Source organism: Canis lupus, chromosome 37 (assembly GCF_048164855.1).
Source record: "Canis lupus baileyi chromosome 37, mCanLup2.hap1, whole genome shotgun sequence".
NCBI lineage: Eukaryota > Metazoa > Chordata > Mammalia > Carnivora > Canidae > Canis > Canis lupus.
In genome coordinates, this window is record NC_132874.1 from 13179478 (window position 1) to 13207325 (window position 27848).

General features: G+C 38.2%; 1 protein-coding gene and 1 pseudogene across 6 annotated transcripts in view; one reads left to right on the forward strand and one right to left on the reverse strand.

Annotated features, from left to right (window-relative positions):
- Window positions 1-967: 967 nt before the first annotated feature.
- RNF182 (ring finger protein 182) overlaps window positions 968-27848 on the reverse strand; it is a 62921-nt gene continuing 36040 nt past the window's right edge. For all 6 annotated transcript variants that reach the window (XM_072814287.1, XM_072814290.1, XM_072814288.1 and 3 more), the window contains one exon: window positions 968-3501. In XM_072814287.1, the coding sequence (XP_072670388.1) occupies window positions 2549-3292 (744 nt within the window). In that variant the 5' untranslated portion in view covers window positions 3293-3501 and the 3' untranslated portion in view covers window positions 968-2548. The remainder of the gene's footprint in view (window positions 3502-27848) is intronic.
- On the forward strand, window positions 20007-20621 carry LOC140626091 (rRNA-processing protein FCF1 homolog pseudogene; annotated as a pseudogene).

The window sequence follows — 27848 nt, forward strand, 5'->3', positions numbered from 1 at the left end:
AGATAAAGACAATGGTTTTTTTTCATCTTCCCAAATTCCCTCCCCTGTTTTGTTTTTTTAAGTGTAAAGCCTTTCAGAGGTGGCACCAGTTAGATCAGAAAGTTCTGAAATCTTCATCCATGTGAAAGAGGTACTTCATTGGTGTTTCTGAAAGCTCAGGTTTCCAATTAGCTAATATTAACAGAAGTCCAAAGAAATAACTGAATCTTAACCAATGAGTCAGAGAAATCAAACTTCTGGTATCGAAACAATAACAATTTAATGGACAAAATATTATCACAGTGAATAAAATAGTGAATGAAGCATTGTCCTGTTTTCATTCAACAGCATTAAGAGTTTTTTGTTGTCTTACATTTAAAACTCTTTAAAAACAAATTAATTTACTGGCAACTAAAAAAAAAAAATCACAATTTACAAAGAAACACAAATTTAGCACTGCAGACATTATACAAATAAGCAAAATACACAGTACCCACACCCAGAGCTTTCTAGAAACCTCATCATATAACTCACCAATTTATTTGATGTTACATGTCAGACAAAATGAACATTTTGTAAAAACCTTATAAATATATAAATCCAAATCACAAAACACCTCCTAAACATTTTGTTTACTCTAAGTACAATGGATTTTTGGAAACTGCATTCACAATGCTATCTAACCTAGATTTTATGAAATTATAAATGTCTTTATCTATAACTTGGGGCTTAAATTCATTGGACCACACCCCACATATGCTTTCTCATCATACTCACCATGGGTGTATATATTCTCAAAGTCAGTAGTTACGCGATTAAAATCAAACTACTAATCTAAAAATAAGTGTCAATTCTTCCTGAATAAGGAAATCCAACTGGTCCACTGCAACCATGTCACACAACAAATGTTTCATCACAAACAAGTGGAAGTCATCTTAGTATTGCCCTTTCCTAAGAGTAATAAATATTTTAATGTTAATCGTCAGTAATGGGTCTTAGAAACTGAAACGCTTTTTTTTTTTTTGGCCCAGTTTCTGTGGACATTCTATTCCCTCAAACCTAAAATCTGCTAAACAATTTCTTCTCATAAATATATACATTCAACTTCCCCTGCATCACGAAAAGAAGTTCATTAACTCAAGTCACATAGCTTATGCTTTTATTTGAAATAAATTATGTAAGAACATGAATCCATTCTAAAATGGACTTTAAAGCAAGAGGCACAGCAACACATCACGTTGCTCTCTGCACCTGCATTTTACTGCCCTGGAGGGTCCTCTCCAGCAGGCATCGGCGCTGTGTGTCTCTTGCCCATCTCTCTCTCTGGCTTACTGCAACCTCGTTTTGCACATAAGCCTAAACCATTGTGTTTTGGTCCAACTCAGTACAGTACAGCAAAAATACTTCAAACGGCGAGCCAGAACATCCCAATAATTGTTTCTGGGTTTCCACGGCCACAATTCACCCCAAACTGTTATAGGATTAGGTTAAACAAGTCCATCATAGAATCTGAAATACAGTGGGGGAAAGAATCCTCGTGTGCTTCCAACAACTAACTGAAGTGGAACCGCATTCAGGGTAAGGCGTGGGGCTCGTTGAACAATGTGGTTAACAAAACTCAGTTGAAATGTTTCAGGGCAAGACTCAAGATTTATTTCCGTGAACAGTAACTGCTCTGTGAGAATTTCAGAGAAGATGGAGGAGAGAGGAAAATAAATATGGAGAAGATGGCTTCAAAGACAGGTGGCCATATTCTATCATGACATTTGCTTCCATGCAAATTCCACTCTCTAGTAATGTGGCAAAATGGGTATTTAATGGAAACCACACAAGGGCAGGAGGCGGTTTCCTCTTGGTGAAGGAGTATGTGCAGAGGGAAGAAGCACCTCACTGGAGCAGCAGACCACAGACAGTGGCATTAACTTGAGAACACATGAAGAGGACTCCAGGAAATATCAAAAATGGAGGGGTGTGGGAGGGCTGTGAGGGGGTTGTGGAAGGGGGATGCGGGAGGGGTGGGAGGAGGATATGGGAGGAGTGTGAAGAATTGTGTGGGAGGGGGATGCGGGAGGGGTGTTGGAGGGGAATATAGGAGGGGGCGTGGGGTGGGGGAAGTCACATTTTTCAAGTGGATGTGTCTTGGAACAGCTTTCCTCTCGTGTCCACCATCCATCATAGATTCCCGAGGATTAAGAGAGGAGTTAGTTCATCCCTGACGTTCCACAAAGCCCCAACTACTGCCTAACACACTACATCTCTGGTGTCTGTCTAGCAGGGCTGAGTGAAATCCCACCCTTTCTGTGGGAAGACTCACAAGAAGATCTTTATGAAGGCTTACCTTAAACATTTTTGTGTCTCTAACACCTAAGTAGAAATGAACATTTTTGATGTCCAGCACACAGGAAAACCAACTGAGTCAAAATTTTTATAGAAAACAGACCACAAACATTTGGCCAGTGGCTTGTTAACATCACAGACACTAATCAGAGAGAATATAAAATAAATAAACGATAAATTACCTAACTTTAAAGATGGCAATGTGTGTCAAATTTCTTAGTCTGCATATTGATTAAGAAGAAGGTGCCATACAGTCTAGAAATTCATGACAAACGCACTGGCAAAAACCATACACCATGAGAATAACAAGGCTCGAAGGGACGAGGCTGACAAAGACAACCCCAAGGGTGACCTTCTTAGACACCAGTAAGTAGATGCCTAAGGGTAAGGAGCTGAAGTAGAGCAAACCTAGCAGCCAAACCAACACGCGGATAGACGTCTGAAAGAGCAGGGATGTGCAATTCCACACAGTCCAGTTGTGTGACACAGTGGTAACAGAGTCGAAGCTTGCGGGCCTGTAAAATTCTACCACAGGAGTGGAGCTCAGAGATGGGGAGCTCTCTCGCTGTACCTCCATGATGGTTATGACCAGGCAGTTGGAGGAAGCATGTGAAGGACTTACGAGAGATGCCAGCCTCTTGGGAGTCAGCAGCAGCTCAGTAGGGTTCTCTGGCAGGCACTTCTTGCCTCTGCCTCCACAAGTCAAGTTTACCAGGATGTTGTTGTCGTCCGGCAGGCTGCTGACTTCATCATCTGGCAGGCATGTCTCGAACCTGCAGAAAGGACAGACGATGACGCCTTGTGGGGAGTCCCCAAAGTCTATGATCTTGTAGAGGCATTTGGCACAAACCCGATGACAACACTCCAGCACTTTGGGTTTCCTCTGCTTCAGGTTGTACCGATTATAACAGATCTTACACTCGAGCTCGTCAGAGACCTGAGCCTCTGCTGTGTCTTCTGGAGGCTGACTGGCCATCTTGAACCGTGCGTACTACCTCTAGCTAGAGGCCACTCGCTGACAACAGTGTCGATTAAGGCGTCCCTCTGAACATCACCTCATCCGAATCAGGCGGTGATGCAAAAAGGCAGGGCATGTAGCAACAGAAACCAGGAATCTTCCAGGCATTTTCAGCTTCTACATTCACTCTGTCGCAAACCCACATTTACAAAGGCCACATGAGAGGTCTGCAAAGGAAAAAAGAGATTCTAATATAGTGAACAGTTCACTGCAGAGCACTTCATGGAATGTTCTGAGCTTCAGTGGGTAGAAGCAATAGGTTTCAAGGTTAGAGCCCCAAAACAGGAAAGTGCTTAGCTTTCTCAGGCTATACATACAATAGTACAGGAGGAATGAAGACTCCTATTGGTGTAAACACATTCTCACACACCATCAAGGAGTATGATGAGATAAGGAGATTTTTCTCTATGAAACCTGTAGAAGTTCTGGCCTCTTTGAAAACAGAACGGGACACGTATTGGAAGTAGATAAATTTGTAATCAAATTCTACTCAATATAGGCTGATTAATTCAGATTATCAATAGTGTAAATGCCAGTTATCTAAATACCCTTACTAGTGCCTAGGGATACACAAAAGAAGGAAAATCTCAAGGATAAATTTCCTCAAGGAAGAATGAAGCCAATGACACCTGACAGCAAGTCTCTCAATGAAGAGAAGTAAACACACACAACACGTGCATAGTAACATTCCCAAGCATGAAGAATTGTGCGCAGGTGGCTATCAGGAAGAAGTACTCCATGTTTACCTACTCGCCAACTTCACATCATGTAAACTCTTTCTGTAGTGAACAGAAAGCATAATACAGCCCACAGGACTTCCTGCTGGCCCTCAGGTGCTTGTCACTGGCTTTAGCCAAAAAGGTCAGGGTTGATTCCATGTGTATGGTCAGTTCCCAATTATTAGCACCAATGAAGGGGGCAGCAGTATGGGATATCCTCATAACATCTGTATATGGCTTTGACATAGGTGACTTTTTTAGTAATAGATTTGTCTTAAATGATGTTTTGCTTGGGGAAATGTCAACATGTATTTGAGTTTCTTTTTTTTTTTTTTTTTTTTAAGATTGTATTTATTTATTCATGAGAGATACAGAGAGAGAGAAGCAGAGACACAGGCAGAGGGAGAAGCAGGCTTCCTGTAGGGAGCCCGTTGTGGGACTCAATCCCAGGACCCCAGGATCATGCCCTGAGCTGAAGGTAGATGCTCAACCACTGAGCCACTCAGGTGTCCCTGTATTTGAATTTCTGAGCACCCCCACACACACTGTAGTAAGGCTGCCACAATAGTTCTAAGAGGTAGAGAACAGCTATGCTGGAATTAACTTTGCTATGGGTCATCCTGCTTAACAGGAAAGAGGTGGTGGGTGGCTCAACTTGAATATATTTGAAATTATGAGTAGTTGGCTGTGAATACATAATACCTTCCTTTTTGTCACTTCAGCTAATTTTTTAATTGACTTCATGTAATATAAGAATGCATAATAGGTATCAACTGCAAGACATTCTTGATGGGAAAAGGAGGTCAATCAATAAATAGAATCTCTCTTGTCAACAAAAACACGTAGATAGGATTTTAAAAAAAAGTTATTGTATTTGAATGTATGTATTTCAGAACTACTATCATAAGCCGATTTCTGTATATTCACTCTTACACACATACAGACACAGACACCAACTCTTCTATGCCTTTCCCTTCTATGTGCCCTTTATTTTTCTTTACTCCTGAACCTGTTCATGAAACATGTGCCCATATGGTCACAAGATGTAACTGTATCTTGCCCACAATTCTACAAAGCTGGCTTCTTATTCTCCTGGTGGATGAACATCTATCCAGGAGGGGAGTCACCATTCCCAGTCCTTGTCATCCTTAGACAATGGGCTCTGGCCCTGGGCAGGTTATTGCAGGTCCACTTCTTGGACAGCTCCCACTCATCAGGCCTCCTGGCTGCTACATGCAGACCAAAAAGACCCATCTAAATGGAACATGTTCTGTACTCTTTGCAGCTACCCTCCCACTCAGTCTTAATTTCTTCAGGTGTACTGAAACTGACAGGAAGAAAAGAATTGACAGCAGTGATTCCCTCTACTGCCATCGAGAGGACTGATGTATATGAAGGTGTTTGGAAAAGGAAGAGACGGTATGTAAACAGACAGACATAAAGACACCCGGAAAAGAGAGTAAAATATTCAGTGAAGATAAAGAAGCAAAATTATATCTGAAGGCATAGAAAGCTAGAATATGCATCTAAAAACACCAACAAATGGCTTATGTGTATGTGAAAATTCAACATTTGATGATCAGCTCATCATATTAGTACTTTCTGTACCCGATTTCCAGCCATCAGAAGAGGAGCGGGAATATTCTACACTGGGCCAGCCACAATTTCTAGTTTATAGTTCTTTGAACAAAAAATCACTTGTTTGACAATATTGAGCTATTACTTGAAACAAAGCTTTCCTTTTTCTCAGAAACACACTTTCAGACTTTTGAATATGTTAAGATAATGTATAACACATTATAATAACGTCCATATTCGTAAAAGTTCACATAACATGCAAAGAAAATACTGGATGTTCACATATCCAATCAAAAAGACACCTACTTTGGGGTATCTGGGTGGCTCAGTTAGTTAAGCATCTGAGTCTATTTCTGCTCAGGTTATGATCTCGGGGTCATGGGATGGAGCTCTGAGTCGGGCTATAGGCCCAGCAGGCAGTCTGCTGGAAATTCTCTCTCCCTCTCCATGCCCTTTCCCGCCCACGCTCTCTTCATGCCCCCCTCCATGCTCTCTTTCTCTCTCTCTAAAATAAATGTCTTCAAAAAAAAAAAAAAAAAGATACCTACTTTAATTCTAAGACTAACTCTAAAAAACCAGCTCCACTAGCTTGAAATACTTCAAGTCCTGCCACTGAGAAAGGCACTTCGGGGCAGGACTGGCTGACAGCCTTGAGCTCTGGTGCATCCCTGGAAATGCAGCCAGCACAAGTGTTTCTTCCTAGAAATGTCATAAAGCAGCATGGTGATTGTTCCTCTTGGGAAGGCGGGGTACCAACTGCTCGAGTTCTTAAAAAATAAATACTTCATCTGTCTGTCACTCAAAGGTCCCTCAAAGGACTTGATTAATAACCTAAAATATATAACTTCATAGGGTTGCCACGAGTCAGAGTTATTCGGTTCTCTGAAAGCTAGGCGTTCCCATCCTGCCTTTGCTCTGGACAAAAGCGCTGGACAATGATTCTGATGCAGAGTAAGGAAGCAAGACCCAAAAGAGGACATACTCTAGGATTCCATTTCTGGAAAATTCAAAAAACAGGCAAAACTAAGGTGTGTGGATACAAGTTTAGGTGGTGAAACTATGATGAAAAGCTAAGGAGTTATTCACATATAAGCTGGGATCGCTGCTGCCTTTGATGGGGTGGAGCAAGCAGTCTGGGGAAGACACATGCTGATGGGCTGGGGCTGATGGGCTGGGGCTGATGGGCTGGGGCTGATGGGCTGAAGGGCTGACAGCGCTCTGCTTCCTGACCTGGATGGTACTCAGGAGTGTTTGGTGTGTGATACACCATTGGGCAATACGGTTTTCTGTGTTACCTATCACAGTAAAAAATTTTAAACGTGTTATCTATCACAGTTAAAAACAAAAAGAGAAGGGAAAGTGAGGGTTGAGGAGAGAAGGGGAGGGGAGGGAAAGGAAAAGACATCTCTGGCTAAATATTTTAGGCATTTTTTATAGCACAGATTTTTCTGTCAATAGGTATTTTGGATCAGCTTATCATCTTTTCCTCTATGGTCTGTAATTGCATTTATTTTTTTCACAAAATAGAAATGTCAATTATTTATCACCTAAATATCCAAGCACTACTGTAAGTCAATATTAAGATGGATAAAATCTCTAAGATGAGTGCATCTGGTGCATTCATTGATGAGAGCAACCGTCTCAGCAGGCACAGGGGAAAGAATCTGGCACATTCAAATTGCCTCAAAAATAAATGCATGGGATTACCTGAGATGACGGATGTGCTTACTAATGTTACTGTGGTAAACATTTTGCAATATATATGGGTATCATATAATGTTGTCCACCTTCAACTTACACAATGTTGTGAGTCAATAATGTTTCAGTAAAGCTGAGGAAAAATACAAAAGGGTTTCTTTTCTTAGAAAAATACATATTCACATATATGAAGTAGATATTCCTTATTAATCTTAATAGACATCGATCCTTCTGTAAATCATCCGGGGGAAGGCTACGTGCATAAATAATCACCTATTATAAATCTTGATGATATTGGACAAATGTTTACTTTCCCTGCATGGGACTTACTGTTCGATTCAAAGCCACTTGCTCTACTACTTAATTCCTTTGATATTAAAGATGCAAACATGGTCCTATATTTGAAGCAAAGCCCATCATTGGACATCTGTTGTTTCTAGGATCTTTTTTCCTCCTTTAGACTGAATTGGTCTGCCTTCTGCCACCACTTCTCTGGGGAAGCGCTCCCCACTCACTCAAGTCCTGTGATCATGCTTGCACTGTCACCCGCAGTACCTCCCTTCTCTCCAAAGGTGTGACTTTGTGACCCAGGTCTGGCCCATCGTGCTACTCCACTATTGCCCTGCTCACAGGGGGTAGCCAGGGTGGGCAAGGGACCCGGACCAGAGTCAGTGCTCTTCCCTAGGACTTTTTTAGGTGAAGCCAGGGGGAGAAGGAACACAGCAGGGGCCAAGGGAGGGAGCAATGACCAGAAAAAAGATGTTTCAAGGAAGTGTCTTGCCCTCAAGAGGGAGAACACAAGAGAATAAAGCTAAAAATAAAAAGAGAAACACAGGAAAGCAGAAAGCAGAGATACAGACAGAGGCAAAAGACAGACACCTGATGACAACTCCACTGACCTGAATGATGGCTCCCATGAGCCAATAAATTCCTTTTTTCACTTATGTTAATTTTTTCGTTGGATTTCTGCTTCTTACTTACAGCCGAAAGAGCCCTGAACACAATTACCATGCTGTATTTGATTTGAGAATTTATGTTTTCAGATCTAGGTGCCTCCTTAGTTATACAGAAATTGTAAATAATAAGATTAAATAAACATACTTATAAAATTCATTTACATGTGTATGTACATGCACATATACATGTTTAAATTTAATAAATATGCAAACATCATAAATATCATTGTTTATTACTAGCATGTGTGTGTTCTTTTTTATTTTGTTAATTTCCCCTCTTCACCTCCCCATAACCAGCCTCAGTGCTGCCCTCTTCCCCCCAGTAACACATATTAACTACCTGGTATGTTTCTTCCCTATATATTTCCATGTACACATATTTCTCCACTTACATATAATTACACAGATATAAGCACAATTTTTCCATTGTGTTCTGACTCCTATGTAATACCCACTTTTCTGCATCTTGCTTTTCCCATCCAATAATGGCTCAAGAAAAGCTCTCAATTCAACTAGTAAGAGCCTTAAACTCAATTTAATAAATACATATTTCACCATTTGGATATACTGTAAGACAGCCAACCATTCCTCTCCTAGCAAACACTCATTTACCCCCATTCCTCCCAAAACAAACATTACGGCACGACACAACCTTGCGATACACACCCTTACATATGGGTGTTTTTATTTCTGTAGGAGACAAGGAGTGGAACTCCTGAGTCAGATCCTACCCCTGACATATGCTGCCAGAGTGCTCTCCAACAGGAGTGTAACACAGACTTTGACCAGGAGTAACAGAAGGACTTTTTTCCCCCAACAGCAATAGATGTTCACGGACTATATATTTGCCCATCTGAGGAATGTCAGACCATGATTTGGGTTTGACTACCTTTTATGTGTCAGCCTTCTGCATCTGCTCCTCTCTGAACTCCACCTTCTTCTTTTTTTGCTTATTTTTCTATTGGATTGATGGGCTTTTCTGGTCAATTTGTAAATGTTCATTGTTACAAGACATATCAAACTCTGTCCTCCGTATTGCACACACTCCCTCAAATTTTAGCATTTACTGGCTTTGCTTAGTATCTTTTGAAAAGCAGAATGTCTTACTCTTTGGACAGTCATAGGCTTATCCTTTCTCTTGTAGCTTCTAGATCGCCAATCTGAATTAATACTGTTCCTAATATTATGTGTGCGGTTATTTTCTTATAAAGTTTGTCTTGCTTTATTTTTAACTTGTTTTCAGTTTTACATACAGTATAAGATACAATCCTAATTTTATTTTCTTCCAAATTTGGACATTTATCTTTGGCAAGGAAATAACCCATTTCTTCTAGTTTTTCAAGTTCGTTGCCATAGCGTTGAATACAGTTATCTCTGTTGTCTGTTTTGATTCATTCCTGCCTCTCTGATTACATGTTTGCTCTCATAATTTTTTTTTTACTATTTCTTAATCAAATACATAAATCTTTGTATCTATTTTGTTGTTTCAAAGAACTATTGTATGTATTTGTCCTTTACATTATTATTAACTTCGGCTTTTATCTTTATTATTTCTTCTTTCTAATTTATGTTAGTTTTGTCATTCTCTTTTTCTCACTTCATAATAAGAGTACACTTTGTCTTTATTCTTAAATAATGAAAACATCTAAAGGCTGTAAAATTTCCACTAGCTACAGCTTTCACTGTATTCCACGGCTTTTGCAATAAATTGTGCTCCTTTGATTGATTTCTAGATTGACTTTTGTTTTTTCCTTTGATGCTAAGGTTGTAAAGAATGTTTTTAAGTTTCCAAATAGTAAAGGTTCTTTTTGCTATCTTCTATTATTTATTTCTAATATTACTGGGTTATGATCAGAGAACAGGATCTATAAAAATCCCTTCTCCTTTCAATTTGCTAAGGTCTCCTTTGTAGTCAAATATATGATCAAGTTTTGTAAGTGATCCAGAAAACAAACATTCTGTATTGAAGGAATGTAAGGAGTCACATATCCATTGAATCCAATTTTTTTTATTTATTCAATTTCTACATCTTAGGGTTCTATAGATTAACACAGGTTGAGACAAGCAAGAGATGTTTATTAAAGTATCTCATAACTATATTTGCATTTCTAATACTTTTGCTTTACAGATTTAGTGGCTATGTTATTCTGTATATACAAGTTTGTTTACCTCCCTCATTAACTACGCCTTTTAAAAGTATTATATAATGCCTTTCTTCTGACTCTGCCTTTGCCTGGGATCTTTGTCCATCTTTTTGCATTCACCTTCTATCACTGTTTCAAGTGTTTTTTTATAAACACCAGATAACTGGGTTTTGCTTATTAACTCAGTCTAGTATCAAATGTTTCATGGGGAAAAAAATTGGTTCATTTTTATTTAATGTTAAGACTGTTACATTTTAACTTATTCTTTCCTTCCCACTTGAGTTAACTGATTAATTTAGAAAAATTCCCTCTGCTATCATCTCCCCTCACCTTGTGGTGTTTATGATGAAGTTTTTGTTTAGGTGCTTTTTGTTTGATACTCTTTCTTGGGTATCAAGAAAGAGGTTAGAAAATGGGGGATGGAATCTCTGATTCTAACAGAGCAGCAAATTTCTTATACCCTGACAGGGAGATAACAGCTTGAGTATGTATGTGGCTTTTGGGCTGCTGATTTTTTTGTCTCCATGGTCTACAGAAGTTACTCTACCTGTGTCATTCATGAAAAATCTGGGGTTGGTCTGATACTTCGTAATGGCAGATAACTTGTTCTCTCTGCCTGGAAGCTTCTAAGATTTTGCTTTTTATTCTTAGGAGTAAAGCACTTTCCCAGTATCTACTGGGATGTCTTTTTTCATAAATCTTGGCTGGAGCTTGATGAGCCATTTGAATTTATAGACTCAAGTCCTGACTTTTAAGCTCAGAAAATTTGCTTCTGATATTTATCTAATTATTGCCTTTCCTCCATCAATTCCTTTTCTCTTTTTGGCTTTCCTGTTACTCACATGTTATGTTTCCTAGATCCCTTTTCTCTTGATTTCCATCCCTTTACATTTCTGGCTCTGTGCTTTTAGATTCTTCCACTTGACTGACCAGGCTACTAATCAAGTCTCAGGAATGATCATCACCTCCTTTAATTCATTTTACTGAAAACACTTGATTGGAAAATCATGCATTTCATCTCTAGGAAGTCATTTTATCTTGCATTTTTTTTTTATTTATTTATGATAGTCACAGAGAAAGAAAGAGAGAGAGGCAGAGACACAGGCAGAGGGAGAAGCAGGCTCCATGCACTGGAAGCCCGATGTGGGATTCGATCCCGGGTCTCCAGGATCACGCCCTGGGCCAAAGGCAGGCGCCAAACCGCTGCGCCACCCAGGGATCCCTTATCTTGCATTTAAATCCCCTTGTGTGCTCTTAACTATTTTTTGTCAGGTTGTCATCTGTCTCCAGCTACTGCTGTATTGCATTAATCCTGTGTCCTATCTGTCCTCGTGAACTATCCTCTCTTTGGCTGTGATGGCATTATTTCTCTTTGTCACATCACTGGGGTTCAGGTCTGACTGTTGGAGGATGCATGTGGCATCCAGGGCCCTGCCAAGGCACCAGGAGGAAGGACTTTATGCTCCAGTCTCCTTATACTCTCCCAGCCTCCCAAACAGGGAAGACTCAGCTCAAGTGTTCATTTTCTCCTTGGTCTCTTATGGGAAACGCGCGCGCGCGCACACACACACACGCACACACACAGAGAGAGAGTCACACACATACAATGGGGTGAGCGACATTTTCAATCTTCCTCCCAGGAGTCCCTCGACCCCTGTAGATCAAGCTCTATATAGTAACCCATGTATTCTGATCCTCTCCTATGACCCATCGATGCCCGCCTTTATTACCAGCCCAGCCCAGTCCAAGAAGAAAGCCCCCACCTGTTGTCTTTCACCCTTAACTTCCACACAGTTCAGGGTTTCACCTGCACTGAGTGCTCGGGCTGGCTCCAGGAATGGTCTGGGTCAGGAGAGGCAGGGTAGAATGGAAAATAGCACGAGAGTGAGCCATTTTACCTTGCGATCTCCCCAGAATCCTCACCAACTGTAATTCCTGGATTTCTTTTTCAAATACTTATCCAGATGGGAAATGTGGGAATTTGTGACAAAAGCTTAACTAGGGGGAGGAAGATGGCAGTCCTCATCATGTTTGGTGACTATTATGTAAAGATACTATCAAACTGATATTTATCTCTAAGTTCATAACTATTTTTGAAATTCACTTTTTAAAAAAATTCTCCTTTCTGCATATTCTTTTGTTTTCTTTCTTCTATACCTCTAGGAACACATGAACTGGACACCCAAGAGTGCCAGAATCATTTTACTTTTTTTCTTGGCTATCTTGCCTAAATAAGACCTGTCAAGTTCTACTTTTTATATCAGAGAGTTGTACTAGCTAGCACATATCAGTTATACCAAAAAGCCACTAGATAAGAATTCTTCATATTTTTCTATTTTTTAATATTTTTCTATTTCAAAAAAATTCATATATACTTTTAGAAACTTAGACGGTTCGTGGTCTTCACTATTTGGGTCTTAGGCTATTTTGGGTCTTCTTATCCAGTTTTTCATGATATAACTCTATTTAAATTTTAAATTTATTAGTAAACCATTTTACCTAACTATCCTTTGCCCTTCCTGCATCATGTGTAGTAGATTGTTTGCACACAAATAGGACTATAATAATTCTCCAAAGCCCTTTGCAGTGGGACTTTTCCTTTATCCCATCAACAGGTAGAAGAATCTGCTTCCCCACCCCTGAGATCTAGGCTGGCCTTGTGACTTGCTTTGACTAACAAAATAAGGTTGTCCCCTTGGAACCGTGGCATGGCTATGTGAAGAAGCCCAGGGTAGTCTCCCTGAAGCCGACAAACCCAGACAAAAGCCAGCACCAATATCAACATCACTCATGTGAATGAGACCATCACAGAATAACCAGTCTCTTGGGGATACCTGGGTAGCTCAGGGGTTGAGTGTCTGCCTTCAGCTCAGGTCATCATCCTGGGGTCCTGGTATTGAGTCCTGCATTGGGCTTCCCGCAGGGAGCCTGCTTCTCCCTCTGCCTCTGTCTCTGCCTCTCTGTGTTTCTCATGAATAAATAAATAAAATCTTAAAAAAAAAAAAAAAAGAACAACCAGTCTCTGTTGAACTACCAGTGATTATAGCCATTTGAATGAATGATACCAAGACAAATCAGCCAAAGAATCATCCCTACTTAACCCAGTAGAATATACTGAATCCTGAGCAAGTAAAATGGCTGTTATATTAGCCACCATGTTTTGAAGTAGTTTGCTTTACAATAGATAACCAACATACCATGCTAAACTAGCCCTTTCTCACCTAATCCAAAACTAATCTCGGTCCAAAGAAATTATTTTCTTCATTTATCATGGCCATCATTTCTACCTAGAAGACTTGGACTTTCTTACTTACTCTGAAGCTGCCTAACCCTACAGTTCTTGCAATTCTTGTTTGTGTTAAAAAATTCTTGGTCATAAAACAGTTCACATATTTTTTCTATATATAAACTCATAATTTTTATTATCATAGCTTCTGTTAATAGAATCTAAGAAGCTCAAAAATTTTTAGAAATATTACATAACCTTCATAACAGTGAAGGGCAATTATATATTCCCACTTAATAGATGGAAAAAAAGCTTATCTTCTATGGGCATTTACACAAGATGCCATAAGTCAGGACAAAGGGAACTCAAAAAACAAGCTTCACTGTGATCCTATTTTTTACCCATCCAAGGCTCTGTCCTATATATCACTCTGCTGTCTGTATGAGTTAATTTTCTACATCTCTGGGAGTTCAGGTTCTTCCAAAGTGTTTCTCACACAGGTTTCATTTAACCTGAATCATGCTCCCAGAGTCCATCAACCATTTTAATTTGGCACCAATAGGACAGGTTATATTTTTTCCCCCTTATGAAATAGCAACACCTGCCAAGTTTCAACTCCCATTTCCTGGATCCTCCTCCCACCCTGGAAAATAAACATTATTAACATTGCTTTCTACATGATGAGTCAAGATATTTTAAAGGGCTCTCTAAAAACAACAAAAAAAGATATAGACTAAAGGACCATTATTTCCATGATCCATGGTTTCTGTTTTTAGAACTGGTGCTAACAATTTGCTTCTGTCTTTAATTTTTTTTTTTTATTTTTGCAAATGGACTGTCACTCTTCAAACACTGAAACGTTGTCATTTAATGAGCACTGCTTTTTATGACAGCCTACATTGTTTAATAATTCTATCCCCCAACATATAGGAGAGATTTGGGCACTAGAGCATCATACTTCTTTGTGAATGATCAAGGCAGAACATTGGTTTTGGAGCTTTATTTAAGATTTATTTATTTGTTTGAGAGAGAGCAGAGAGGGAGACAAACAGACTCCTCGCTGAGTACACGCCTGACATGTGGCTTGATCTCAGGACTCTGCGAGTCAAGAGTTGGATACTTAACCGACTGAGTCACTCAGGCACCTCAAGAACATTGGTTTTTAAACTTAGCTACTGATATATGATATACACTTGCCATCTCTCTAATGACAAGTCTCTCATTCACAAAAACCAAATCTTAGCGTCTGTAGTACTTGAATCTCAAATTAAGCTGAAACCATACATGTGGCATCTTACCCTCAAGAAAGTCCAGTTTTTTCATCTAGATATTTGTAATTTGGCTTCCAGTTAAAGTATGAGAAAGTCTCATTACCATCAATAATAACTAATCACCAATATTATGCTGGTCTCAGCCCCAGTTACAGTTCTCCCTTGGGAAACATTAGCAATATTTGAACTTTCTTTTATAGCACAATAGTCTCAGAGTTCAGGTTTTTGCCATTACGGCTTTTCTTTAAAAACAATCTTTCATATTATAATAGAAGGCTATAACTTAGAAAGTCCTAAAAGAATAGGCTCAACAGATGGCAAGCACTCATTTTCAAAGGATTGACAGCTGACTTTAAATGAAATTAAGCTGCAACATTAATAACCTTTAATGGTTGTTTGGCAGCATACTGAGAATTCCAGAAAGATTCAAAGACTCAAAGATTAAAACTCTTATTTTACCCCTTCTCCAAGACCAAGCAAATTAATTTGATAGGGAATCATAATCTATTAGAATACAACCAAATTAATGATCTAGAATTCCAGGCCATTAATTTTGGATGAGAAGCCGCCATTTATACACATGGAGACATTAATGATGCATCCTTTGATGCTAACAATCTTACGATGCTACAATGAATGTCCAACAACAGGAGGAAAAGATAGGTACTCCTCACCCTATGCATGCTAGGAGCATGACCGTCACTTTCAGGCAGTCCAAAATGGAAACACAGGGATCTGGAATCAGGAGACCTAGATTTGTGGGCTGGCTCTATAAAGTGACTGGTTATGTGATCTTGAGCTAAGAGACCAAGAACACTGCCTCACAAGGTTGTCGTAAGGATTCAATGAAATCATACAGGCATAAATATTTTGCATAAACAAGCACTATATGGATGCTATTTGGAATGTAGAAGTAACATATCCATTGATATTTTTAAAGTACTTCAGCATTCTCAATTGGTAGTACATCTAAGATTCCACATTGAACACAGTACCAAAAGCTACCCAGGTTTTCTATCTATAGATAGAGCGCATTGCAAGTCAAGTATAACATACCAATTTTGCAATAACATAGTAACCTCTACTACCATAGTTGAAAGAGAAATTTCATTATGTTTTTCTTATTTATCCTATCTATACGGGGTATTAACAAATAATGAATAAATCTTATAAATTCAAATTGTTTGCTCTGTACCTTCCTCTATACTTAGAAGTAGCAAAGCTATGATTTAAGATCAAGAGTTATTAGGAATACAGGCTGAAAATTACATTCTTAAAAGTGACTGAATCCTTTCCCATTATAACCAATCTCTTCGCTATTAATGCCTTCCTCCATAATTTCCCTTGACCAAGGCTTTATAAAATTCTCTAACCATGTCAAGAAAGAATAAAATGTCTAAAAAAATTAAAATAGGTGGCTTTGTATCATTTCTGTAATTTCAAACTTAGGTGGAAGTAGCTTAATTATTGTGCTGCCAATTTCACCAAATGAAACTAATATTACACACACATACACGCAAATATTCCCTTCTTCCAAACTAACATAGCCACTTTTCTTTTAGAACACAGAATATACCTACAGATAAAAAATTATGCAGTTATACTCTTGAAACCATTCTGAAAGTCAAAGACTTCCAATATATTTCTATCAGTATATTAGTAATTAATAGAAAAGTTGTATCGATTGCTATGGAAACTCACAAGAGCAACAGTTGGATTTAATTTGGGATAGACTCCATGAAGTAGCTCTCTTTTGACTCTATCTCTTTCATTTAATCTTTGAACAAGTATTTTCCTAATGCCTATTTTGTGTCAGGCTAGATGGTAGATGCTAGGGATGCAAAGACAAATAAGGCAAGATTTCTTTTTTTTTTTTTTTAAAGTTTATTTATTCATGAGAGACACACACAGAGAGAGAGAGAGAGAGAGAGAGAGACGCAGAGACACAGGCAGAGGGAGAAGCAGGCTCCATGCAAGGAGCCTGACGTGGGACTCGATCCCGGGACTCCAGGATCATGCCCTGGGCTGAAGGCAGGTGCTAAACCACTGAGCCATCCAGGGATCCCTGAAAGCAGAAGCTGATTACAAAGGTAAGTGGATCCTTTTCTGCCCTCATCTTGTTTCACCTCTCAATAGCTTTCTACCCAGAGACCAACCCCCCCTTTCTCCTGAAACCCTCTCTTCTCATTGCTTCAGCGCTGTAACACGGTTCCAGCTCTCTTCCTGACCACTCTTTCTCAGTGTTCTCTCCCAGCTCCCCTTCTATCAAATCTCTAAATGCTGGAGCATCCTAGTACTTGGCCTTGAGCCACACTGTTCCTTCTCTGTTTGCAATCTTTCCCTTGGATTGTCTCATCTACTCCAACAGCTTTAAATACCAACTGACACCTCCCCCAGTTTTGTATTTACAGCTTATACCTTTCTTCTGAGTTCCAGACTGTCTATTGAAAAGCACTATTTGTATTCTTATAAATATTTCAAATTTGGGACTCCTGGGAGGCTCAGTCAGTTAAGCATCCAACTCTCGATTTCAGCGTCGGTCCTGACCTCACTTGTGAGATTGAACCCCACATGGGGCTCCATGCTCAGCAGGGAATCTGCTTGGCTTTATAATTTTTCCTCTGCCTTTCCTACCCTTCCCCCCACTTTTACGCTCTTTCTTTCTTTCTAAAATAAATAAATAAATCTTTTAAAATATTTCAAACTTATTGTAAGTCTAAGACCAGTCTTAGTCTTCACCTCTAATTCTCACTCAACAGTTTCCCCATCATTACAAACAATACCACCATTCTCCCAATTTTTCAGGCTAACAGTGACTTCAGCTGAGAGTTATCTTTGATTCCACACTGTCTTATCTTCACACCCAATCCATTACCAAGTCAAGTCAATTCTGCTTCCAAAGTATGCCTCTAATCTACCTTCATCTGACCTTCATCCTTGTCCACTATAAAACTGCCTCCTAAGTAATCTTCCTGCTTCCAAGTGTTTCCTACTACCAACTGTTTTCTTTGCAATAGCCAAAAGTGAACTTTTAAAATATAAATTAGATTATATCTATTGCCTGCTCGATAGTTTTCTTTTAAGTACAGATTGAAATCCAAACGCCATATAGCAAGGCAGTATGGAGTTTAGAATACAGTCCCTCCTTGAACCCCAGTCCACACTGCCTTCTATCACATGCAGCTTTGTTAAATTCTATGAACACTCCAAGCTCTTTCCTGCTTAGGATGGGGAATGTCCTTGCCACACTCATTCTCTCTCACAGACCTCAACTTCAGGATAGTCTTCAAGGGGCACCTTCCTAATTACCTCATTTTTAAAATTCCTTTCCATTTATTTTCTATTATAACATCATTTTCTATCTTTGACAGTCTTCCACAAGCCCAATTTGACTAATTAATTAGTCAGCTCTCAACCTCCACTACTAGAATGTAATTTCTAAGAATAGAAGAGCCTTCGACACATTGTTTACCGCTGAAGCACAAGCACCTATCAGAAGCCAGCACAGAGTAACTACCTGCCTAATAGATAAATATATTAAATTGTCTCCAAGATTCCTCCTCTCTCCATCAATTTATGATAGTGCACTGTACCTGGCTAAGTGTGGTGCAGTCAGCACTTTGTCTTGATATTCTTAAATGCTATACATTTTTTATCTAAATTTTTAAATTTTAAATCTAATACCCCATAATTTCCATATAGAAATATAGAATCTGATCAGCTGAACTTCTCAAAAATCTATAACTATAAATAAAATATGTATGTCAAAATATTCATAAATCATAGCAACTAGGAAGCCTTAATATATGTTGAACAAATGAATGAATCTCTTTATCTTTACCACTGAAAATCAGTTTTCATACATATTTGTCTACCAGTTTCAGGTGTGGACTCATCAAAGACATGGATTCATAAAATCTGTAGGACACAATTCCTCTGGGATTGTTTCTCTGTAAATGTCCAGACATCAACCTGAGAAGGTATATGTTGTCTTTAATTTTCTCTTAACACACCCTTATATACTAAGCAAAACAGTCATCACTACTATATCTAAATACAGCTTTCTCAAAATTATTATAGACATAAGAAAAGCTAAAAATATTATTTTTAGCACAAAATTATTTTTGTACTATTACTCTAAAATAAAAACAAAGTGACAAAAATATTTTTCCTTTTCATCTCTCCCCGAAGTGTTTTGCTCACTTCCCATAATTCTAAAGAATATATCATCTCTTCTCCAGCATTAATAAAAATATTCACAGCACCTCCTGAAAGGGAATATATTTACAGTTACCAAAGTCCAACTGTGCTCTGACTCAGCAAAATGAGAACAATCTAATTCATGAAATGCTTCAGTTAATAATGAGCAAAAAGATTTATGAAGGGAAAAGAATCACTTTCCAAATCCTACCACATTTACTATATGTCTTAATCCAAGATTGGCAAGGAGAAACAGAACTATAGTTAGACTTTATTGTATTTATTTGCCCTAAAAGGCTTTTCTCAAAAGGCCTTTCAGATTCAATCTTAATGAATGTGTCACTCTGCAAAACAGCTACATAATGTAGCATTACTGATTGACATATACTCCATGGTGAAGATTAGGATAAAGTGAAAAGCTACAATGTTTTTCCGATGAGATAAAAGTGATATTTGTACAGGAAAAGAAGCACATTGTTAGGGAAGATAGTTTTATATTTATTACATATTAAGTTTAAGGGATTGTGTTGTGTGACAGACCCATTAAACACTCATGCCCTTAAAAAGCAAAGCCAGAAGAGCACTGCTTTCTTTCTTATCAGCTCAGAAAATAACTGGCTTACAGAAGCTTTTAAGTTATGAAAAAAAATTCCTCTTAATTTTATGGTTGAGAGAAAAATGTAGCTCAGCTGCTGGTCTCTTTAGATGGTCAGAATTAGTCTGGAAAATCTTCATGAAAAGGAGGGAAACATGCAGTGGGACAAGTATGTTAAATACAGAAGTCATAGATGTGTCTAAAGCAAAGGACAGCCAGCAGAGCCTGGGCCAACACAGGCAGGATGTAGTGGAAGATTAAAACAGATAGCTATTAACAAAAGGAATGCAGTGTGAAGTGCAGAAGCAAAAGAAAGCAAGGATGTATGTAATCATGAAGTGAAGGCTTAATCTCAGGAGAGGCTTAAAAAGAAGGATAGATTAAAACCTCTAAAGAGAAAGAAAAGAAAGATCCCAGTGCACTCAAGGAAAGAGAAGTCTCCCAACATCCTTCCTGCTTCTTTTTCCAATATAACACACAGCTGGACCCGCCTTACCACATCCTGGTTGATACTAACTTTATCAACTTTTCCATTAAGGCCAAACTCAACTTAAGCACAAAGATGGACTGTCTGTATACCAAGTGTATCCCCTATATAACTGGTTTGTGATGGCTGAAACTGAGCAATTGGGGCAGAAATATCGAATGCCTCTAAGGATTGCCAAGGATCCAAGATTTGAATGATGACCATGTACACACAAAGAAAGCAGATGAGTGCTTAGTATAGAGAATAACTCAGCACAAGTGTTACACTGTAGCCACAGCTAACAGGGACCCTAAATGAAGGATGTGAAGATCCCTGGAGTTCCCATCATGAACATTTCTAACCACAGCTACAACACTGAGTGGATGCCAGAGGATCATGGAGGCCCCTGTTCTAATTCTTTTTTTTGCTTTTAATTTTTATTTATTTATGATAGTCACACAGAGAGAGAGAGAGAGGCAGAGACATAGGCAGAGGGAGAAGCAGGCTCCATGCACCAGGAGCCCGATGTGGGATTCGATCCCGGGTCTCCAGGATGGCGCCCTGGGCCAAAGGCAAGCGCTAAACTGCTGCGCCACCCAGGGATCCCCCCTGTTCTAATTCTTAATAGAGTTTCTCTGCCTTCCTTTACCAACTTTTTCTACTGTCAGATCATATAGCTATATGAGTTATAGAATGAATTATTATTCCACTTACTCATCTGCTCTGTTATGAGCTGAGTATGGTTAAATGCACTCACTTTCTGATGTTGTTTTGAAATTGATATTTCACATCATCTTATAATTTGTTTCAGGGTGCCTGGGTGGTTCAGTGGTTGAGTGTCTGCCTTCGGCTCAGGTCACAATCCTGGGGTCCTAGGATCGAGTCCTGCAACAGGCTCCCCAGAGGGAGCCTGCTTCTCCCTCTGCCTATGTCTCTGCCTCTCTCTGTGTGTCTCTCGTCAAAAAATAATTAAAATCTTAAAAAAAAAAATTAAAAATAAAATAAAAATTTTTAATCTTTTTATAAATCAAATGATTGCTCACAAATAAAATAAAATTAAAATAAATAGCATAAAGAGCTTATCAAATTCAACACCCAAAAAACAAATAATCCAGTTAAGAAATGCAAAGACAGGAATAGACACTTTTCCAAAAAAGGCATCCGGATAGCTAATGGACGCATGAAAAGATGCTCAACATCACTCATTAGGGAAATACAAATCAAAACCATGATGAGATACCACTTCACACTTATCAGAATGGCCAAAATTAACAACACAAGAAACAACAGGTGTTGGCAAGGATACGGAGAAAGGCCCCCAAGAAAGGGAACCCTCTTACACCTGTGATGGAAATGCAAACTGGTACAGTCACTCTGGAGAACAGCATGGAGGTTCCTCAAAATGTGAAAATAGAACCCCCCATGATCCAGCAACTGCACTACTAGGTATTTACCCAAAGGATACAAAAATACTAATTCAAAGGGGCACATGCACCCTAGTATTTGTAGCAGCATTATCAACAATAGCCAAACTATGGAAAGAGCCCAAATGTCCATCAAATCATGAATGGATGGACACACACACACACACACACACACACACGGCCAACACAATGGAATATTACTCAGCCATCAAAAAGAAAGAAATCTTGCCATTTGCGGTAATGTAGATGGAGCTAGAGTGTATAATGCTAAGTGAAATAAGTCAGTCAGAGAGAGACAAATACTGTATGATCTCACTCACATGTAGAATTTAAGAAAGAAAACAGGAACATACAGGAAAGGGGGAAAAGGAGAGAGGGAAACAAATCATAAAAGATTCTTAGTTACAGAGAACAAATGGAGGGTTGATGGATGGAGGTGAGTGGGGGATGGGCTAGGTGGGTGATAGGCATTAAGGAGGGCACCTGTTGTGATAAGCACTGGGTATTGTATGTAAATGATGAATCTACTTAATTCTACTCCAAAAACCAATACTGGGCTATATGTTAAAAAAAAAAAAAAACTAAAATTTAAATTAAATAAAAATATAATAAGCTCATCTTCAAAATCTTTCACGGATTAGCCAGCACCCAGGCGGGCTCCATGATGACATGAATACATTTAAAAGGTACCTCTCTTCCCTTGGATTTTATTTTTATTTGCTAGAAAAAGTCAAAGTTGAAACATCTGATATTCCACAATAAATATGGAAATAGAAACATCAGAGCTCAGAATGAGACAGAGTTATACAAGTCATCCGCATACGAGGAATAACTGAAATCCTGAAAATAAGACTGGCAAATCATGAGCTTCCCAGGGAAGTTAGAGCAACTTAGAGAGAGAAAAATGCATAGGATACATAAAAAAGACCTGGGAACATTGTTAACATGCTGGGAAAACAGAAGAGAAAAAAAGAATCAAAAGGTGAGAAGGAAACAAAGGTTATCCATAAATCCAAGGAAAGAAAGGGTAAAGGGAAGTGTCAAAGTAGCCAGCAGACTGATGGGACAAACAAGAAGAGGAGATCACACATAACCATAAATGTCCCAGAAGACAGACTACAATGGGCCTGGGTAAAAGTTTGGCTGTAGCAGAGAGAAAATACAGACAATGAATTTGAAGAGCTAAAGTAACCAAGAAAAGAACTGAGGAAGGAAATTATCAGAACCAGTTGAGCTAAGTGAAATATAGATGATAAATCAGGAGAGAGCTTTTTGGAATGTACCAAAATTTGAGCTCTTCAAATATGCCCGTTTTTCCCTACTTGGCACTAATGAAAAAACATATGGTATTAAATCAAATTTCACATTGTAGGCTAATGAAATAAAGTTGCATTTTGAACTTTCAAATGTCAATTTGGCTCAACAGTGACCCAGCCATGCTAAAAAATAAATACATAAACAAGTATATTAACCCAGATAAAAATATGTAAAATTACAAGAAATAATCTAATTTTTTAGTTTAAGAAACATTAAATGTTTTCCTTACCTAATAAAGCTGTAAAACTGTAGCATCATGGATTTTACAGCTGCAGAAAGAGACCATTGCTTTACTTGATAATCACTACAAGTGAGGCACACACATGCACAGACAAGGCTCTTGCTGCATTGCCAAAGCCTGTGGGCACACGCAGACAAGATATTTTCCCACTGCCTTTCTGAAGCGAGCATGGCCCACCAAGTACACTCTCCAGCTGTCTTGCTCATGCCAGAAGTCATGGGCAATCCACAAAGGAGACATCTGGGCACCTGGCCCTGGTGACCAAGAAGGCTGGTGTTCCAGAGCTCCACAGGGATGTAATGATCAGAGAAATAGCTCTTGGCAGGCCACCATCTCTAGGGCACCACTACACAGACAACAGAGGGAAACACAACCCTAATCTTCCTGAGGTTTTTTTTTTTAAAAAAAAAAAAAAGGCCTATTTACTTAGCCTGTAGCTTCAGCCTGAAGGGCAGGCTAGGCCACACATCTAGTAGCTAAGCACACCCAGGGAACATAGCAGGGAGACACCACCCTTTGCACAACCCTTTGGCCTTGCTACAGCCATGATTATAGCCCCCACAAGACTATATATACTTGATACTTTAAGAGCTGCTGCCTGAGGGTCTGGCTTCCAAACAGCCTGTAACTAGGTGTTAAACAAGATTCTTCCCCTTGGATCACTGACAGGTCTTGGCACATCTGAAGCAATGAGGCCCATTAGGAAGTTTTGACAGTCACAAAGGCTTGAAAGACAACCAGGAGCTAAGGCAGGTTTGAACAAGAAGGATCACACCTACAGAAGGCCATGCCTTCAAGACTGAGAGAGGTAGATGTTCCACCTAATACACAGAAACAATACACTCTCTCAAGACTGAGAGAGGTAGATGTTCCACCTAATACACAGAAACAAACAAACACAGAGAGTCAAGCAAAATAAAGAAATAGAAAAACATGTTCCAAACTAAAGAACAAGACAAAACCTCAGAAAAAGCCCTTAATGATACAAAGACAAGAATTTTATCTGATAATTCAAAATGATGGTTAGAAAGATGCTCACTGAACTTGGGAGGAGAATGGATGAACACAATAATAACTTCAACAAGAAGACGGAAAACAAAAAAAGTACCAAACAGAAGTCATAGAGATGAAGAATACAGTAACTGAATGGAGAAATACACTAGAGGGGTTCAACAGCAGTCTGGATGAAGCAGAAAGATGTATCCATAAGCTGGAGAATAAAGCAATGGAACTCATCCAGATAGAGCATCAAAAAGAAAAAAGAATTTCTAAAAATGAAGATAACTTGGGACACTTGTGTGGCTCAGTGGTTGAATGTCTGCTTTCAGCCCAGGGCATGATCCTGGGCACCTGGGATCAAGTCCTGCATCAGGCTCTAGGCAGAGAGCCTGCTTCTCCCTCTGCCTAAGTCTCTGCCTCTTTCTCTGTGTCTCTCATGAATAAATAAATAAAATCTTTTTTTAAAAAAATTAAGATAACTTAAGAGATATCTGCAACAACAGGTGGAATAAGTCATATATTGGGGTCCCAGAAAAAAAGAACTGAAAAAGGAGCACTTATTTCAAGAAATAATGACTGAAAATTTCCCTAACCTAGGGAAGGAAACAGACCTCCAGATCCAAGAAGCCCAAAGAGTTCCAAATAAGGCGAATCCAAAGACAGCCATACCAAGACACATGAGAATTAAAATGTCAGAAGTTAAAGACAGTATCTTAAAAGCCTCAAAAGAAAAAAAAAAGTTGTTATGTACAAGGAAAACCCCATAAGGCTATCAGATTTCTCCACAGAAACTATGCAGGCCAGAAGAGGGTGGCATGACATATTCAAAGTGCTGAAATACATTTCCAACCATGAAAACACTACACAGCGAGGCTCTCATTCAAATCTGAAGGAGAGATGAAGAAATTTCCAGACAATCAAGAACTAGAGGAGTTCATCACTACTAACCCAGCTTTACAAGAAATATCAAAGGGATTTCTTCATGCTGAAAAGAAATGACACTGATAACAAGGGAACATACAAAGGTAAAAGTCTCACCACAAAAAGTAAATATATAATAAAGGTAGCATATTAATCCCTTATAAAGTTACCATACAAGTTAAAAGACAAAAGTAGTATAATTAACCAAAACTACAATAATTAGCTAAGGTGTAAAAAATGACATCAAAAGCACCAAACATGGTGCAGGGAGTAAAAATATAGAGTTTGAGAATGTGTTCAAATTTCAGTTGTTATCAACTCAAAACAGACTGTTATATACATAGGAAGTTATAAGTGAACTTTCTTATAAACCACAAAGCAAAAACTTATAGTAAATACACAAAAGAAAAAAATGGGAAAGAAAATGAAACATAAAACTAAAGGAAGTCATCAAACCACAAGGGAAGAAGAACAGAGAGAAACTACAAAACAGCCGGAAAACAGTGAACAAAATGGAAGTATTATTTTAAATGAAAACAGATTAAATTCTCCAACCAAAAAACATGGAATGGTTAAATGAGTAATAAAACTAGATCCATCTATATTCTGCCTACAAGAGACTCACTTCAGAAGTAAGGACACAGACTGAAAGTGATGGCATAAAAAAAAAAAAAAAAATACCCCATGCAAAGGGAAATGAAATGAAACCTGGTATACACACACTCATAAAGACAAAATAAACTTTAAAACAAAGACTATAATAAAATGCAAAGAAGGGCACTACATTATGATAAAAGAGTCAATCCAGCAAGAAGACATAACATTTATAAATATATATGCACCCAACTTAGGAGCACAAAATATAAAATATATAAAGCAAATATTATTTTTTTATAAAGCAAATATTAAAAGGTAATACAGTAACATTAGGAAATTTAAACACCATACGAACTCACATCAGTGGATAGATCATCCAGACATAAAATCAATAAGGAAACCATGGTTTTAAATGACATTAGGCCAGATGGACTTAATAGATATATACAGCACATTCATCCAAAAGCAGAAGAATACATATTCTTCTCAAGTGTACATGGAATATTCTCTGGGATAGATCACATGGTTGGCCACATAACAAGTCTCAATAAATTCAAGAAGACTGAAATCAGATCAAGTATCATTTCTGATCACAATGGTATGAACCTAGAAATCAATTACAAGAAGAAAACTGGAAAAACTATAAATATGTGGAGATTAAACAACTGGTCATAGAACAACTACTAGGTCATAGAAGAAATCAAAGAAGAAATAAAAAAATATCTAGAGACTAACATAAAAGAAATACAATACACCAAAATAGATAAGATGCAGCAAAAGTGGTTATCAGAGGGGAAGTTCATAGCAATACGGCCCACCTCAAGAAATAACAGAAATCTCAAACAATTTACTTTTACACCTTAAAAATACCTTTAAAAAGAAGAAATAAAGCCCAAAGTTAGTAAAAAGAAGAAAAAAATATAAAGAAATAGATCAGAACAGAAATAAATTAAGACAAAGAAATAAAAAAGATCAATGAAGCTAGGAGCTGATTCTTTGAAAAGATTAACAAAATTAACAAGCCTTTAGCTACACTCACCAAGAAGAGGGTTCATATAAATAAAATGAGAAATGAAAAAGATGTTACAACTGATACCACAGAAATACAAAGGATTTGTGAACAATTACATACCAGCAAATTGAACAATCTAGAAGAAATAGATAAATCCCTAGATTTTACAATCTTCCAAGACTAACTCATAAAGAAATAGAAAATCTGAATAGACAGATTACTAGTAAGGAGATTGAATCAGTAATCAAAAAACTCCAAAGATAAAAGTCCAAGGCCAGATGGCTTCACTAGTGAATTCCACCAAATACTCAAAGATTTAATACCTATCTGTCTCAAACTCTCCCAAAAAAAATTATGAGAGAAACCTTCCAAACTCATTTTATGAAGTCAGCATACCAAAACCACACAAGGACATCACACATGCACACAAACACAACACACACAACATTATAGCCCAATATCCCTAATGAACATACGTGCAAAAATCCTCAACAAAATACTAGCAAACTGAACTCAGTAATACATTAATAGGACCATACACCATACTCAAGTGGGATTTACTCCAGCAATGCCAGGATAGTTCAACATCTGCAAATCAATTAATGTGATAGACCGCATTAACAAAATTAAAGATAAATATCACATAATCATCTCAATAGATAGAAAAAGCACTTGACAAAACTGAACATCAATTTACCATAAAAACTCTCAACAAAGCAGGCATAGAAGGAATATACCTAAGGCCATATATGACAAAATCAGAGCTAATATCACATTCAACAGTGAAAACCTGAAGGCTTTTCCTCTAAGATTATGAACAAGACAAACATACCCACTATCCCCACTGTTATTCACCATGGTGTTAGAAATCCTAGCCACACCAATTAGGCAAGAAAAAGAAATTAAAGGCATGAAAATTGTAAAGAAAGGAGTAAAACTGTTACTATTTGTAGATGACATACTATATATAGAAAACTCTACGACTCCATCGAAAAAACTGTTTGGATAAATGAATTCAGTAAACTTCCAAGATACAAAATTGTTATACAAATATGTGTTGTATTGTTTGTATGCACTAATAATAAGCTATCAGAAAAAGAAATTTAAAAATCCCATTTACAATCACATCAAAAAGAATTAAGAGCCCATA